This window comes from Falco peregrinus, chromosome 5 (genome assembly GCF_023634155.1).
Source record: "Falco peregrinus isolate bFalPer1 chromosome 5, bFalPer1.pri, whole genome shotgun sequence".
Classification (NCBI taxonomy): Eukaryota; Metazoa; Chordata; class Aves; order Falconiformes; family Falconidae; genus Falco; species Falco peregrinus.
Window position 1 is genome coordinate 3,483,688 of NC_073725.1, and position 17,305 is coordinate 3,500,992.

At 43.6% G+C, this 17,305-nt stretch overlaps 1 protein-coding gene across 2 annotated transcripts in view; it reads right to left on the minus strand.

Annotated features, from left to right (window-relative positions):
- RAPGEF5 (Rap guanine nucleotide exchange factor 5) overlaps positions 1-17,074 on the minus strand; it is a 162,213-nt gene extending 145,139 nt beyond the window's left edge. The window contains exon 1 of one of the 2 annotated variants that reach the window (XM_055804925.1): positions 16,820-17,074. In XM_055804925.1, the coding sequence (XP_055660900.1) occupies positions 16,820-17,008 (189 nt within the window). In that variant the 5' untranslated portion in view covers positions 17,009-17,074. The remainder of the gene's footprint in view (positions 1-16,819) is intronic. The other variant, XM_055804924.1, reaches the window with a different exon arrangement.
- Between the last annotated feature and the right edge of the window lie 231 nt (positions 17,075-17,305).

Here is a 17,305-nt window from a genome sequence, read left to right on the forward strand (position 1 = left end):
TAGCACACAGAGTAACATGGGAAGCAGTGTGCAATAACCGTTAGATATGAAATAGGATTAGAACACAGACAGGAGTTTGGCATATACAACCAACCACTAAAAGCAGCTTAGGTAAATTTAGCCTTCACTAGACTGAGAAGTTACAGAACCAGAAAGTATCACAGATGCAAGACACAGATGAGCCTTGTAAATCTTTGGACGTGGAAAAACAGCTCAAGTGCCAAGTACCGAACACATAAAAGTTTGACTTAGTACAATAAGAACATAACCAAATAATATAAATGACATATCTTATGCACATTAAGCTGTTCAGAAAGTAAAAGATGTGCTCAGCACCCCCAAGGTCAGAGAAAGAGTTCAGCCAGCTTTAGATAGGAACCTCCTTCATGTTCAAGAAAAGAAGAACACAGTCTTTGAAGTTAGGCAAGACTTGCACCCTGAAGAGGCAGATTTCCTTACTGATATTCTTTACCCTTAAATATATTACCTGCCTTTCTTCTGATATATATCTTTACTTTCATTCTTTGTTCATCTAACAAACATTTGTACACATTTGATATCACTAAAGTACACAGATATGTCACAATGCTGCATTATTCTGAATTTACATGCTGTAAATTTACTCACTTAACTCGGTTAACTCTACATGTCCTTATTCCTACTGCTGTGGATGTTTGATCCCTCTGTGTGAGGGCTGGGGGTTTCTTTATCTCTTGAAATTTTCCAGCTGGTTCCAGGGAGTTTTCTCATGTTGGTCTTCAGTTTTGAAGGGTAGGACTTCGCTCCAACAAGAGAAATTTGAAAATGTCATTAATAGAACTGGTCCTTACAAGGATGCTCTGCATTCATCATTTATTTTTCAGATAACATGGGCGAGATAAGACATGGCCTGCACAGGTGATTCCTGCACCTCCCCTCAGGCTTAGAATACAGATGTGCAAACTCATTTTAAGCAAAAAGCCACAAAATTTTACAAGCTACTCTCGTGAGATTAATACTCTCTGTGATGATAACCCATGCAAATTCATAGAAAAAGGAAGTATTAAGCTGTGTTGCACTAAATCTTTTGTGAAGAAAGTATATATGAAAAAAACTATTTTAGGCAGCCTAACTAAATAAACAAACAACAAACCTTCCTTCAATTTGTCCCACATCAGTCTCTTGTCCCACGTGAGGTCACTAATCCTTATAATTTCCCAGCCCTCAGAAAAAAAAAAAAACTCCAGCAAAAGTTGACATGGCATTTAAAGCATAAAGTTTTGTTCCTTGTATGCATCAGGAGGCCTTTAAAGAGTTAAAAAGGCACAGTTCCTTTTTCCTTTACAAGGCAGGTACTATTCTTTCAACAGGAAAAAAAAACCAATCACATTTTGAGTCAAAGGATTAGAAGGCTTTTCTGGTTTTACATCCGATTAAATTATCTGAATGAATTAACCTTTAATTGCATTTGCAACTATTATCTAGTTTTGCATCCCAACAGAAGTCCCACCATATGATGTCTATATCCTAGTTAATCTTATTCCCATATTCAAAGGCATATGCACACACACACACAAAGAAGCACTAGTCTAAATTAGCATGCAAAATGTGTGCAGTGGAAAAAAAGAAGTCCATAGTATTACAGCAGTGCAGGGATCTGAGGTGAATTGTATATTATGAAGTTGAACATATATGCCTGCATAAGATGTATCTCTTGACACTGAGAATGAACTTGCTATGATTTTAACAAGCTCTCTGTACATCAGGTGCTGTAAGGAAGATTACTCCTCCAGAGGAACTGTTTGAGGGTTGTCTCACCATCCACCTGATATGGGGATAGTCCAGAAAATATGTATCAGAAGATCACGGTAAGGGTTTAACTGTAGTTGGCACAGTCTAGTGAAACCCTATGAAGCATCTATCCTATTCAACTGTTTATAAGCTTTTATTTTAAAACTGAGGTCTTTTGGTTTTAAAGTTGGGGATGACTTTTTTTAAGGCTGTTTCAATACGTACATGAGGCAGTAACTACAGCCCACATCTGCAGAATCTGAAATAAACCCAGACGAGTACCTCACCCCTCACTGAAGACAGCAGTGGTAGCACTATAGCTAATTTTAAAGAAATACTCATTAGAACACATAAGAGAGAAGCAAAAGGACACAATGTGAACATAAGCATGCTTATCAGTTCTGTGAATCAGGACGTATAAAAGAAAAGTAGAATAGCCTCTGCATTACTCACAGCCAAAGTATAGCTGAGTGTATCCTGAACAAAGCAACCTCAAAGAGCCAGCAGAATGGTCTGCTGGTGCCACAGTACAATCAGAGGAAAGGACTCACACATCACCGCCTTTCTACAGGGTCACATTTCCACCACCCGAAGACCATCACACTGGCAGCCAGTGTTAGGAAAAAGTACATTTGAGGAACTCCTGGCCAGCAGACTAAGCAGCAGCTCACGCATTCCCTGTGCTACTTGGAGCTGCATCTTCCTTGCCGTACCACAAAAAGCACTGTGCAAGGCTTTCCCAGGGTCCTCCTTTACATATCCATGTAAGGCAGGAACAGAGAACCGAGCCACCTTCCTCTGCTTCACCAGATCGTCTTCACCCAAAGATTCTTGAAGGGGTGCTTTGTCCCATGGAAATAAAAGCACCAGAGGTGAAGACTGACCACATTTTTTCCCTTCAAGGGACAAATAGAATTAACTCTCTTCCTCTTTAATATTCTGCATCATAGCCAATGCTTGCAACATTGATCACTTCAATATTCTGTTATGCTCCTTCCACTTGCCCACTGTATCCTGGTTACCAGCCCTCCCAGATTTAAAAGTCAGTAATAAATATCATTTTAAGTCAGTAAATGTTTTCTGACCTATGCAAAGCAGGAGGTGGGAGACAGAAGAGAAGGGGGAAGATGGAGAACTGCTGTCTTTAAAAGTTGGTTCAAGCAACATGCCCATAGAAGATGCTAATTTGTTACAGAATTTAGACTGAAATCAGGGAAGCAAAATGGTCCCGAAGATTAATATACTGCAGTATTCCCCACCGCAGTGACTGATCTGTCAGAGACTAGCAGAGATGCTCTGTATATGTTTCTATAAACATTAACAAAAAGCAGGACATCAGTGACATCCTAACAGTCTGCTGTGATGCTCAGTCTGCCCTCATCACTTTACCAAGGAAGCCTGGCCCAGCCTGCATGCCCTACCAAAGCAGGTAATACCTGTTCAGACTCTTCCAGCCCCTTTGCCATGACAATCGCAAAAGTCCATCCAGCTCAATCGCTCATTCTGCAGCAAGGAGACCCAAGCCATTGGTTAAACTCTGGCACTAGAGCAGATTGATGGCAAATCACCACTTAGTGTAAGAGAACTTCATTTTGAGATACACTGTCTTCAAAAACCAGTTGATTTTCACCCCAATCAACTTGCCTACTACTCCATCCTTTCCCACACCAGCTTTTGAGAGATGACTTCAAACCAGTTGTTGTCTCAGTGGAATCACCACCACAAACCACGTGGCTTTTCACCTATGCCAGCCTAAGCCTATGGGATAACGTATCGATTTGATCACCTCTCAAGAGCCAAAAAATAACTGTAGCAAAATTAAACAGAGTTTCAGCACCTTCTTGGTATGCAGATACACACATATAGACTTCTTCAAAAAGCAAAGCTTGCAAAAAGATTAGAAAAAGTTAACAAAAGTTTTTTCACCTCTAATCTATTTGTTGCCTTTTCTCTGTGCAATGCTGTAACATCTGCTGTGGGCATTGGACACACGAGCAGAAGTTAACGGGAGAGGGCCTCTAGGACACTGTTCCCGGTCCATAAAGCCTTGCTTTGGAATTCACCTCCCTGCTCCTTCCACCAGGATACAATCAAAAGATCAGATGGGTTCATGAACAACAGAGTAATGGGAACGGGAACACTCTGGGGTTTGGAAGATTACACAGGAGGTTTGTTTGCATGTTTTTAGCGTGCCTCATGCTTGTTGACATTTTTAACTTCTCCACTTGTGCCAAGAGATAACAATGACTAAGTTAGGAGGGAAAAAGTCATGGTATAAAGAAACAAACAAACACATACTGATACTGGAGTTGGCTCAGGCTGAAAAGATGATGACTCACAGACCCTCAGTATTTAGCTTTGTTTCTGAAAGTCAGATAACCAAGAACTGCTAAAGCAAGGGATGAAGATTCAGTCTGTTTTCTTGGTTAACTCAAATAAAAAAATTAAAAATCAGGATTCTTGGTCTGGAAGTCTCACAGAATTTACCATTATTTCAGTGACAGGACAGTTTTTAACTCAAGTTTATAAAAATAAATTATTATTGTCTCTGGATAGCTTCTTTGGAATTTTTTAATTTATGTAATGTTTCCTTATCCACTCCCACCATCCTGCCATAAACTGTCCTGTAACATGTTTTGCTACTAATAAGCAACAGAAGCAGGTCCTTTTCTACAGCCACAATAAATAGATTCTCAAAGACAGTAAGTTTCCATTGTTTTTAATAAGACCATAGCTTTGATTTAATTGCAGTGTTGCTCTGTTAGCTACACTTTGTGCTTAAATAACAAAGTCCACTACAGGAACATTTTGTGCCTCTGTTTTTAACAAAGGGCTTTAGAAGATTAGGGAACAGCTGTCTGTAATGTGACATTCTTCAAAAATCTTTGCTGATTTACCTGTTATATAGTTTTGTTCCTAGCAGCAGTTTTGCCATAAAGTTGTCTAAGCAGAAAAACAGAAAACAAACAAAAAGGAACAAAACGTGTTTTTCCCCTCCCTGCTCACTCTGATGTATTGGAGAGGTAGCTGCTTCTTAACATTGTATTCTCGACTCTGTCACTGAAGTTTTAAAAGAAAATCCTGATAGTAGCATAGCTCTTGCAGAGCCATGCTCAGAGATTATTTGACAGAGTTGTTGATCACTAGTCAGTATAGAGCCTTCCGAACAGTTGCCTGTCCACCCACTGAACAGGAGCTTCACCAGTCATGAATACTCTTACATTCCTTACCAGAACAGGAGAGCCTTCGACACACCATGTTGTAACAAGGTCAAGGCTGACATGATACTAGCTGGTTTTCTTATATGTTCAGAGACCATCTAGACAGTGATACTCCACAGTTGTACCTCCAACTTCAGAGGTAGTATAGACACCCTAACACACAAAACTCCTCAAAAGAAGCTAAAGCAGTCTTTCCTGGAGAGACAAAACATTGTAGTTGATCAAGCAATAGCAAAGTAATAAAGGACAAGAATGGGATTAAAGAGGCTGTTTTCATTAAGAACAGGAAAATACCAAGATGCCCACATGCCCCAATGTTATATTCTAGGCTAAATGATGTTTAACAAAACAAAGCATATGCGATTTTGGTTGGTCACAATCAGAAGTCTATAAACAACTTCAGATGAACCTAGTCAAGGTAGGTGAGTGGACAACTCCGTGTTAAATTATGTTTATCCACATCAAATTCAAAGTAACACCCATGGAAGGAAAAAAAAAAAAACTGACAACTTACATGGTTGTAAATTAACTATATCAGCTTAAAGAAAGCAACCTGAATGGCTGTGAAGACATTTCCGTCAAGAACTGATCTGTGTCACCAGGAACTCTAAAACAATAGCAAATTGTTGGATGAAAAGCCTGTGTGATGGAGTGAGGGAGGAAACTGCACAATCTATGTATATCAGCAGTGCAGTCTCACCTAGAATATTACATTCAGCACAAGCCATCACAAGTTCAAAGTGACACTGCAGAACCAGAGTTCAAAACAAGGTAAGAAAAATTATTACAGGTGAAATTAAAGGTGGGATAGGGTCACTGAAATTAAAGGTGGAATATTCAAAACTGAACAAAATGAAATGCTTCATTAACAACAGAATAAAACAAGACACATTTTTCCTTCCCCTGTAAAGTCATTACCACCAAACCCCACACACAAGCTCTGTAAATGTAAGTTCCAAGGTGAGTCTGAAGCCAAAATACTAGCCAGATTCATTAAAAGCCTGGATTTGTATATGTGTGACATGAAAAGCTGCAACTAGAATGGTTAATGGTAACAACGCCCAAGAATCACCATATAAAGTTCCCCTGGTTATTTGAAACCAGAAAAAAAACAACAATGTGGAAGGCAGACTATACAACACTGGCCCACACGCTCTCTTGAAAGCACAAGAAATTTATATTTGTGGATAAAATCATTACCTGTTAGGTTAACTTTAAAACTTACGGAGATAGGACCAGGTGAACCATAATCTTGACCCACTACAACATGGTTTTTATCTGCATTAGCTTACTCTGAAATAATTGTTTTGCTTTTTAATAAAACCTCTACCAGTATAATGTAAATATTTATTGCCACATTGAATTGCAAATGATCAACTCAAAAATGGGAATTTTAAGCAGAGCTTCAGATAAATTCTCAGTTTATGCATACACGGTAGAAACTGTGGACAGACATCTCAATGGAAAAAAAACCACCAAAAAAACAAAAAACCAAAAAAAGAAACAACACTCCTGCTATTCAGCTTGGGGACTCACCAGTTTTAATGCATGTCCTGGCAACCTGCGAGACCTATTGATTTGCAGCCATTCATTCAAGTGCAGTGAAAGCCATAATTAGATAAACAGCTTTGGTAAAACTAATCTGAAACTCATTTGTTTTGGGACTGTCTGTTTAACGAGATAAAACAAGAAATTAAATACCTGCTGAATGTTCCTCTTTGCATCCTTCAACACAATAATAAAATTATAAATAAAGAGGTATACATTTAACTACCATTATTATCTTTTGTATTTTATGTATTTTGTTCCAGCAATTGCTGTCAAAGACAATTACAATTCATTAATTACTAAGCTCTAACAGGCTAACCAGTTTTATCAATCTCTTTCGTACATGTAGATACTGTGGAATCTAATCTTTTAATTAGGTCTTTTAATCATATGTAAACACTCTTTCAGCTGACTGAGTATAGCTCTAAGATGGTATGCATGGTATAAGTTTTTAAAGTATCAAAGTCCATTTTTTACACAATTACACCATTCTTTGTGAACAGAAGTTAAATTCTGGTTAAGTTTTCAAAAGTATTTATAAAGACTAAATCTAGCAGGGTTATTATATTTTGTTTCTTAACTTTCTTTTTTTTCCAAGAAAATGCAGAGGAAGACTACTTTAAAGAATTCCTATGCACAAATCAGTGCCAACATGGACAGATCTCACAGCTTATCCTTCTTAAGCCAAAACACACTTAAGCTTGGCATATACTGTGTCCTCACCTTTCTTCTTCGGCAGCTAAATACTAGATTCTGGTTTTGTTTCTTTAGGACTTGCATCTCCCGTAAGTTTGGCCTTCCTTAACAGACACCACAAATCTTGGTTCATCCTGCAACGCAGATTCAGCAGCAGACTCACAGCCCACCCCCCCACATTTACTTTTGCTGCCAAGAGGCTCGAGGCACTGCAAAAATGACAGACTGCAACAAAGCACTGGATTGTACGCAAGCTGGGACCCAGACCAGATCTAAGGGATTCTTTTAGCTCATTCCTCCAGCCATCCGGTAAACAACAGCTTTGTGACTTTCAGAGCTAACCATGCATGTGCATTGTTTTTCTCCCCTTCCTTCCATATTTTAAAGATCAATTCATGCATCACTGAAGTGCGTTCACCTATGGGATGAAATGGAGCATCTGTTTAACAGTGTGCAGTAGCAGTCTACGACAGCGAATGATTACCACATCCATCTCAAATTACAAAGTGTTTTAGGATCACTGGGTCTAACTCTCTTGGCCAGAACTTGGCCAGAAAACCACAATTAAATGCTTATCACCCTAAAAAAAAATAAATAAACAAAACCCAAACACCTGTTCTCCCTCCCCCAAGCCACATCATAAATTCTCAATGCTCACAAGTGGTCTGGATCTCAATTTTCTGTTGGGTTATTTTTTATTTGTTGGTGTTTTTTTGTTTTTTTTTAAATCAAAAATGCCGTACTTCCTCTGGTTCACTACTACTCAGTACTGACCTGCAGACTGCATACTGTCCACTGCATCATGAAGGGCATGGTTTGACATACATTTCTTTCACCAGTGGTATCACTGCAAGTAACCACTGCCCCTTGTTTGGCGCTGCTTGTTCCATAGTCCCAGTGATGATGCTGACACAAGGCCTGCAGAGATGCTCAGAAGGACCAGCTGCAGGAGAAGCTACCAAAGGATCATGACGAAGCACACATACAAAAGACTGCCAGAGAGGCTCTGAACTATTGCTTTCCTTACTGCTCTAACTCATGTAGCCCATGTGTGTCTTAGTCATATAAAGACTTAGGTATGAGATTCAAAAAGCAAGGAAAGAAAGGCAACTCCCCCCAAATGAAGGAGAACAGGAAGTAAGTTGCATTCCTCACAATCAGTCTTTTTAAAAAAAGCAAACTAGAAATCATCTGACATTTTAAGCTTTAATGGGTTAATTAAGTTGTAAAACTGAATGCAAAAAGTCCTTAGTGATGCTATGAATACAGCTCTACTGGTATTTATATAGACTGAAGGGATTTTTTCCCCCCTCAATCAGCGGAATATTTTCTTTTACACTGTAAAAAAATATATTGACTTTTAATCAGTTAGCCTGCTGTGTCCTCTCCAGGAAAATATCTTGTGAAAAAGGAATTCATCAGAGAAAACTGTATACTGTAAGATTTAAATATTATCAGCCCTAGCATAATACAACAGCCAGAAGTAGATCATTTTACAAGGTCAGACTAACCCAAGTCAAACTGTAAGTTAACTGAGATAAAAGACATCATGACAGTTATGAATAGCTACTGCTTTCTACACCTGGAACTTGAAAATATTCAGATCCTGCTTCCATGGGTTTTAACTTTAGAGCCCCAATGACTTCATTTTTATCCTTAAACTTCTGCCAAAAGCACAGATACAATGAAAAATATTTAAATCAAAAGGTGTCACAGCTAAAGTTTATACAGCAGACACTAAGAAACAACCTAAAATATTCCACTGAAACAGATCCATGCATATGAACCCTACAGGATCTGCAAAGCAGCCTGATTTGGGGGGAAAAGAGGTTTAGGAGATTGTGCACAAAGAGCAGAGCAGTGTATGGATGGCCCGGCTAAGGCAGCCCTGAGGGACTACAAAAGAACCGGGCACTCTTGCTCTACCCAGAATTAGAAGGCGTCCCATTTTATTTTCAGTCCTACAGCACCATACTGAGCCCCAACCAATGCTAAGGCTCTTTTTCTAGGCGTGAGTATGAACCCCTAAGAGAAGAGGGCTCACATCCCAAGGAGACGACTGCCCGACCAGACCTCCAGCACCGGGGTGCCTGGTGACCAGGCACAGAAACGTGGCGAGACCTACCCAGGGTCCTGAGCAGCTCAGCAGAGGCACCCCAAAGTCTGCACCCTGACCCCCAGCCCTTCATACACGGGCTGTCGCACCCTGCACCCACCTGGGGCGAGGTGAAACCAGGGTGGACAGGGGCACTTCAGCTATTCTTGAATAAGCAAGTTACAGGGTGTAAGTATAAAGAACAAGCGCCTTGCTTCCCCATATGTGAAATACTACTTTAATCGTTACATAGTAAGGATAAATCTGTTTTATTACAATGGCTTTCTGTGAGTCAGGGTGAAAAGATGGCACATTCTGCTTTCCTATTTTTCTCTTCCTCTTTTAAAAAGCTATTGCTGTCTATTTTCAGCATTTCCATCAGCATAAAAATGCACAGCTTGTTTTGCAATTTCCTCACGGTGCAAATGGAATTCAAACCACTAGGGCCATACAAGTAACAACAGCTGAATACAAACCTTAATGGAGTTTGTCATAATTGTACAGGGCAGTGTTGTTCACTCATCCGGGCGGCTGGGAAATCTAGCGTGAATTAACCAATAATACCGGTTTGCAATCAAGCAAATTAAAGTATACAATTCCACAAAGTGAATTTTGTTTATCTCCCTTTAAACGTATAACTAAAGGGACAATCAGCTCACATTTAAATTGAGTCTTTCATCAAGATGTTACACTAGCAGAAATTTTGCCAATACTCGAATACGCTCCTTTCAATTCCAGTGGAGCTGATCTTATTTCCTACATAGATTTCCTTGATAGGTTTCCAAGCCACACACAGCAGCATCACATCTGAGGATCAGCAGGCTACATCCCTTAGAAACAGAAGCAGAACCAAAAGTGAAAGTAGTGAAATCCTTGTCCAACCAGGATTACAAAAATGTGCAGGGGTGATCAATATTTTCTTTCAGAGTCCTTAACCCAATAATATTAGTGGGTAATAACACCCAATAAATTGAAGGTGTTATTACCAACTCAAGAAAAGCAGCACTTAAAACACTGAGCATGGGCAAAATTAACTCAAGGTGTTTTCAGCTTGAGCTCAATTTGCAGTATGGGCAACAAAGACAAAACCGTGTTTCGTAGCAGCCAGCTTTGGGTCAGAGAGGGACTCACGAGGATATGCTCTGGCCAAAACGAGGAAAGGAAACAGAACCTGTCCCATAGCTTACAGCAAGCTGCTACATTTTTTCTGCAACAAGGGGTCAATGTCAATTTTATGCACCTTCCATGAGCACCAGCCGCATGATGGCACCTCTTCCCCATGCACTGGCAGTGGCACCTGCTAGTGCTGCATCTGGACCTTCACAGGGACGCTCCAAAGCGGCTGACATGTCAGTCCAGGCATTGCCAGCCTCATACCCAGTGCCAGAGTAAGACCACAGGCAGTGGACATCATCCTGGCAACCAGACTAATCCCCAGGCTCAGGGAGAAAAATAACTTTGCATTCTGCAAAACTTATTAGGTTACTTCCTAGGGCAGAAGAGTAGGCTTGCATTCCACTTCATTCAACTGTAGTTAATCAAACCCAGGCATAATTTCTTAGATGTCATAACACATGGGCTAATTAAGAAGTATTTTCAATTTAGTAATTCACTGAACACTGACTATGAAACAAATTATTATGCATATAAACACAAGGGACACTGAAATTCCCCATCAGCTACTGTGGTCACTGTCACTAAGCTATTTTATTCATTAATCAACATTTCAAGTGTCACCAGTCACAGACCTGGTAAGTGTGAAAGACAATTATCTTAATCAAATGTTTAGCAGGAATATATCATGAGCCTGATGACAATAAGAAAAATTCAAGACTACTTACCACAACTATTTTTGGTCACATAATAACTGCAAAAGTGACAGGGGTATTACATTACTGAGCAGAACCTCTACGGCAGTCTTGAAAGCCAAATGTCACCAATATCAATCAGCCTACTTCAATAACACTGCTGACAGTAAAACTCCCAACCAGTATTTTTGTGCACTGATTTCAGCCAGTACAGCATCTCCTACACACCGCACCTTCTTAGAGAAGAAGAAATTCCAAAATTAAAGCCTCTATAGTATATATAAACATAGGTACCAGAGCAACTGTTCTCCTGACTTTTTTTCTCTTCTTCTCATTAACAACACTGGTCAAATGAGCATAAAGGTGCTAATGAAATGTGTTGACGGCACAAAATTGGAGGCATTGTCAAAATAAACATAAATAGAATGGCATACGAGAAGATTAGGTGACTTCAAGAACTGGAATATTAGGGAAAAAGTGTAATTCAGCAGCATGAAATACAAGGTCACTCAGGCACTGCTAAGCTGAGGAGCTGCCAACAAGGATATGGACTGCTACAAATGTCAGTCATTGGTGGGAAGATTACCTGAGCACGAGGCAGATCTATATGCTTGGCTCAATAAAAATGTAACTATCAACCACCAGCATAACGTAGCCATGGAAAGAAGGACTGGAAATTCTGAGTATTTCCAGTAGTGAATTACTAATGTCCTGGCAAAACCTCATCTACAACGCTATGGTTTCCCTAATCACAGCATGAGTTGATTAGAGGAAAGTAACTTGAATGACATAAGCAACTGAAAGCCTCTTACAAGAGATGAATAAAAGTTGAGCAAAATGTAGGTTGAGAGGTTCAGATACTTCATTTAATTAAAACAGATTGCATATAATTTGATTTTTTTCCCCTGCCAAAGAAGAGTTGTCTCCAACAGCATGACAGCTACTAGTGCCAGAATATATGATAGATATCTCTAATAGCTCCAACCCTCTGGCTATTTTCAGCTCAGGAACCTTCTGTGCCTGGTGAGGATTATGCATGTTCAATACATTTCTCTTCCATGAACTTCTCCAGTCTCCCCCTGAACTCATGTAAACTTTTAGCATCCATACCCCAACTCCTGTGGTTTATTTTCAACCCGTAAGCCTACAGTAAGTTTACATCCTGACATAGACACACAGCAAAGCTGTCACCCAGAACAGAGCTAAGGTGAAGACAGTCTGAGAACATTTCCCTGGCCGAAGACCTCCAGAAACCTCACAAGTCATTACAGGGTTTCAAAAAAGCAAGAAGTCATGGTATCTCTACAACTTCCAGCAAGCCAAAAGGCATGTCCCCTGGTGAAGGTTTGTACAGGCCAGCAAGTTCTTTCACAATATCAGAGTAATGGGGTTTGACACCATGATGTCCAAAAGGTTTTGCAGCTCCACTACTGTGACAGAGCAACATCCATGCTCACATACAACAGCATTTTGCTTGTGTGTAAACGTGAACATAGAAAGCAGAAGAGGTCGTTAAAAATGTGTGTGTCCGTGTGCGTATGCAAGGTAATTCCTCCTCTGACTTCTGAGCACTTCCCTGCTCTCTCAGGAGGCATCCAGTAGCTCCACTAAGAGTGCAGCGGAGTGCAGTGAAAGGAATTTTGGCATGATGGAGTGACTGCTGCATGGATGTGCCTGCAGGACCCCACAGCTGGCATTCTTGGTACTTCTAGGGGCAGAGACCCCTATTTCATCACTAATTACAAGAAAAAGGGGAGTGGAGGAAAACATCTTTGGCAAGCACCAGGAAGAACAGCAAAGACAGTACATAACCATGCTTACTACGTGCACGCTTAACACACACCTCAGGGAGGCAAGCTTGGAAACAGAAGGGTCCCATTTTCCAAAGATTTTGAGAAAGCATATGGCAGAGTGGAACGGTTCCACAGGGCACAGCAACCCACTGCAACAGATCCCTCCTCTGCTTCTGACACACAGACACAGCTACCACAGCAAAAGAATGGATCATTTTCTACGGCTTTATCCAGCAGAAACAAAGGAGCACCAAGCAGAGGATGAGGAGTAAAGCCCACACCTTGCACCTGCAGCCTAACCCCCAGTGCCATCTCAGACATCTGTGCTGCACCTGCCCTAAGACCAAATTTAAGAAAAAAACCTACCATCAGGGACAAGGCCAATGCCCAGTTCAAAGTTCAGGAGCTTAAAAAAAAAAAAGAAAGCACTGGGCTTCCCTAGCCAAGGAACTGGAGGTTGTTTTTACCTAAACGGCAGAAGCAGTACAGTACGGCTCCACAGCGCACAAACAGGCAAGCAGAACAGTTACTGCAGCTTTTCTACAAGGTGTTTTTCCACCCCTAAGTTCTTCACATGTATTAAAATTAAACATATCCCAGCACAGTAAGCCAAAAATACCCACTTGTACTCCAGGTTTTGGATTCACTGAACTGAGAGGGAGACAGTTATTTTGTTACACTACATTTTCATTTACCCCCATCTCTGGTCCCAATTTTTAGATAGTCTAGTGCCAAGGGCCAAGGGCTGAGGCACCCAAACAGATTTAAAATATTTATTCCACCCCATACTGGTTTGCAAAATGTATTCAGGTTTTTTTGGTATACTACTCTCTACTATTCAATGCTTTCCTCCTCCCTGCACCACAGGAAGTGGTTGAACAGCATGCAGTCGAGTACATCCTTAAAACAATTATAGCACCTTTAACACTTCCATTCTATTTTATTATCCATAGTCCCCAAGCATGCACACATGCAGATTATCCCCGCTTTATAGATGTGGACGCAAACTGCACTGCAGGCGGTCCCTCAGCAAGCCAGCATCAGAGGCAGACCCCCTGTTCAGGGGTCATAATATTTTTCTAGGAAATTAAACAAGCCAGAATTTCAGCTAGTCAGCATTTACTTGAAAACAGCTCACCTAAGTGAGCAACATTCCTGATGAAACCAGCTGGACAAATAAGACTCTCAGCTTGGTGTTTGAGCAAACAAAAAAGCACAAAGAAAAAGTCACCAGAGAGGAAGATCAGACTAAGTTGGGGTTTTGTTTTTTTTCAAAGGGATAGAGTGAAGGGAGATTTCATAAGCAAACAAAACCCTCCAAAAATTAACTTTGGATTAACTTGAAATATTTTGTTGAGGTGAAGAAAAAAAAAAAAAAAAGCATCTTTTTTCCATATTTGTTTTATTCAACCTTTCTCCAACCTTAATTTAAGACTTTTTTAATTTACAAGTTATGCTTAAAAGGGAAAGTATAAAAATGGAAAAAAAAGCTGTACTTTATTACTCTGACATATCCTTTCACTCTCTCAAATACTGTCATTTTCAGGGTTCAAGTTATTCTCTACATTGAACAGAAATATGTGGAAAGTGTCATGCCCCTAAAATTCCATTTCTCAGTGGGGCGGAACGCATGTGCATGGAACGGCCAAGAATCACCACAGGGCACTAATGACAGAGCAGGCTGCTCCCTGGGGAACCGCTCGCGTAGGACAGACCCTTCATGCACCCAGGTGTCCACTTTGTTTCCAAAGGGAACAAGCAACGCTAACATCACTACTGGACTCCTAGCACTACCTGCACCTCAGAACACCCCACTAGGCACTTGCATTGCTGAATAATTCCATCTGTGGGAGAATCCCTGCAAACCCAGATACAGTAGAGCACAGCAGTCCCATTCTCTACCCGGGACAAAGCCACCGGCAAGAAGGTCCTGCTGGAGCCACACAGCATCTCCACACAGCATCACCCAGCGATCCAAGATCTGCTGGGTTGACTTCAGACTGCCCTACAAACTCACCATCTTCTCTCCAGTCTTCTTCCTACCAGGACAGACAGTTCAAAAAAAACTCTGCAGTATGACCTACAGGGTACTGGGAGGCGAAGCCACAGATGACACCACCACTAAATCTGTCACGTGCTGTTTGCTGGTCTGTAACATGGTACATCAGCAATGACAGGCAGAGCCTCAGCTGGGACTGTATGAAGCAAGATGGGTCCAAGGCTTCAGCAAGCGCAACAGAGAGGCTGCCTGACCCAGGAGCTACCCAGGCTTCTCACCAGGGTGTTAACTCACACGCTCAAAATATTTACAGAGTAACAACTGCTGTACCAGTCACTTGTCAAATGCTTTCAGTAGTGGTATGAGGATAAACCTGAGCCTGCCCCGCGTGGCGTCTCCCTGAAGCATCACAAATTTGTTGTGCTAAACCAGTATTTCAGACCTGCCTGCAAACAAACACTGTTACCAGCAGTGGTTCCACACTGCTTCTTACCTCTTCACTGCACTCCACTCCTTTGGTAGTACGCTGTTAAAGTGGAACAAATGCAATGCAACTCAGAAAAGGACTCATCTTTATTGGAAGAAAGATATCAGTCATAAACATCCTGTTAGGGCAGGGCAAGACTTGGTTATTTAAAATTAACTGATTCCTGTTAGCTCTGTGTTTATATGGACAACTTGTTAAGTGGGTTACTATTTCACCTGAACAATAAAAATCATTAGGCATCTCCACACAGACTTGCTTGATTCTGTGGGTTAAGCTCACTTGAGGAAAGAAAGAAATCCAGAACAGGAACCTGAATCAAAACACTGCTCAGAAATAGCTATTATGCTGCAAATTCATATACTACCTTAATCTTCTATCTTCCTTGCCTGTATATCTTCTTATAACAAAGCAATCAGTCAGGAAGTCTGGCTTTAAATTCACACCCCACTGTATTTCACAAGAACTTCCCAATGCAGAGAAAACATTCGTTTACACGGGTGAAGTACTGCAAAGTGGATGAAGACACAGATACACACCACGCTGACTTCTCCCCACTAACTCCCTGCAGGGGCACTTATCGGTGCACCGAAACCACGGGGCAGCTTGCTTGATCCCGCACCTGGACAAGCCCACTCCCACGCAGGTAAACCCACTCCTTCATTTCGGCTACTCGGATGACGGGTTGCAGTCTAGTTTGGGCCCGCAAGTAAGGTTCGCCGTGCCTGGGTGGCGATCCCGATCCCACCCCGCCATGTGGCTCCAGTCACAACTGGGAGATTCCAGAGGCGTGAGGCGCTTCCCGGCGGCGGTGGTGCCACACCGTACCGCGGTGCCCGGCCTGCAGGGCCGTGCCACCAGCCTTCCTAGACGAGGGCGATGGCGTGCGCTGTGGCCGGGGATCTCCACGACGCCCACCGGCCCCCACGGCCGCAGCCCCGGCAGGCAGGCGCGATGGGGCCGGCCGTGCCCAGAAAGGCACTGCAGCGTCCACGCTGAAGTTCACGGCTTGAACTCGCGTGTGCACAAGCCCGGGCACACCTGCCCGTCGGCCCGCACCGGCGGTGCCACACGGCGGGGCGCAGGGGCAGCGCCACCCGAGGAGCGCGGCGGTGGGACGGGGCGCGGGTGCTACCGGAGCTGGCGGGGCCGGACCGCGGGCACCCCCCGCCCGGGGCTGCCGAGCAGCCGCGCCGCCGCACGATCGCCCGCGCCGCCGCCCGGCCGGCGGCCCCCGGGGAGGGCCAGAGCCGGCGGCCCGCGCCTCCCCCCCCCCCCCCTGCCGCGGCCCGGCCGGGGGCGCTGCGGGTGCCGCCCCGCCTGGCCCGGGCACCGCCGCCCGGCGGGCAGAGCGGGGGGCGGCCCCGGCGGGGATGCTGCCCCGGGCGCCCGCAGCCTGACTCACCCGGCCGGCGGCGGCGGCGCTCTTCCTCCGCAGCGTCAGCCCGCTCCTCAGCAGCGCCGGCAGCTCCCGCAGCTTCTGCCGCAGCTGCACCGGCGGCGGCGGCTCGTGGGCTCCGCCGCCGGGGCTCCAGCTGCGCGCCAGCTCCGCGCCCTCACACGGCGACGGCATCTTCACGGAGCCCACGGCCATGCCGCATCCCTGCCGGGCTGCGGCGCGCAGACCCGCTCGCCCGCCCGCTCCGCCCGCCTTCCCCTCGCGTCGCCCCGGCCCCGCTCCCCCCCCAGGCACACGGGCGGGCCGGCGCGCACCGCCCGCACCCCGGCCCCCGCACGCCGCGGCCCCGCCGGGCGGGCAGGAAGGGCCCCGCCGCCGCGGGCAGCCCCGGGCGGCGCAGGAAGCCCGGCCGAGCCGCCACCGCTCCCGCGCCGCGGCTCCGGCAGTGGCGAAGCGCAGGTAATGAGGCGGGTGGAGGAGGCGCGGGCGGGA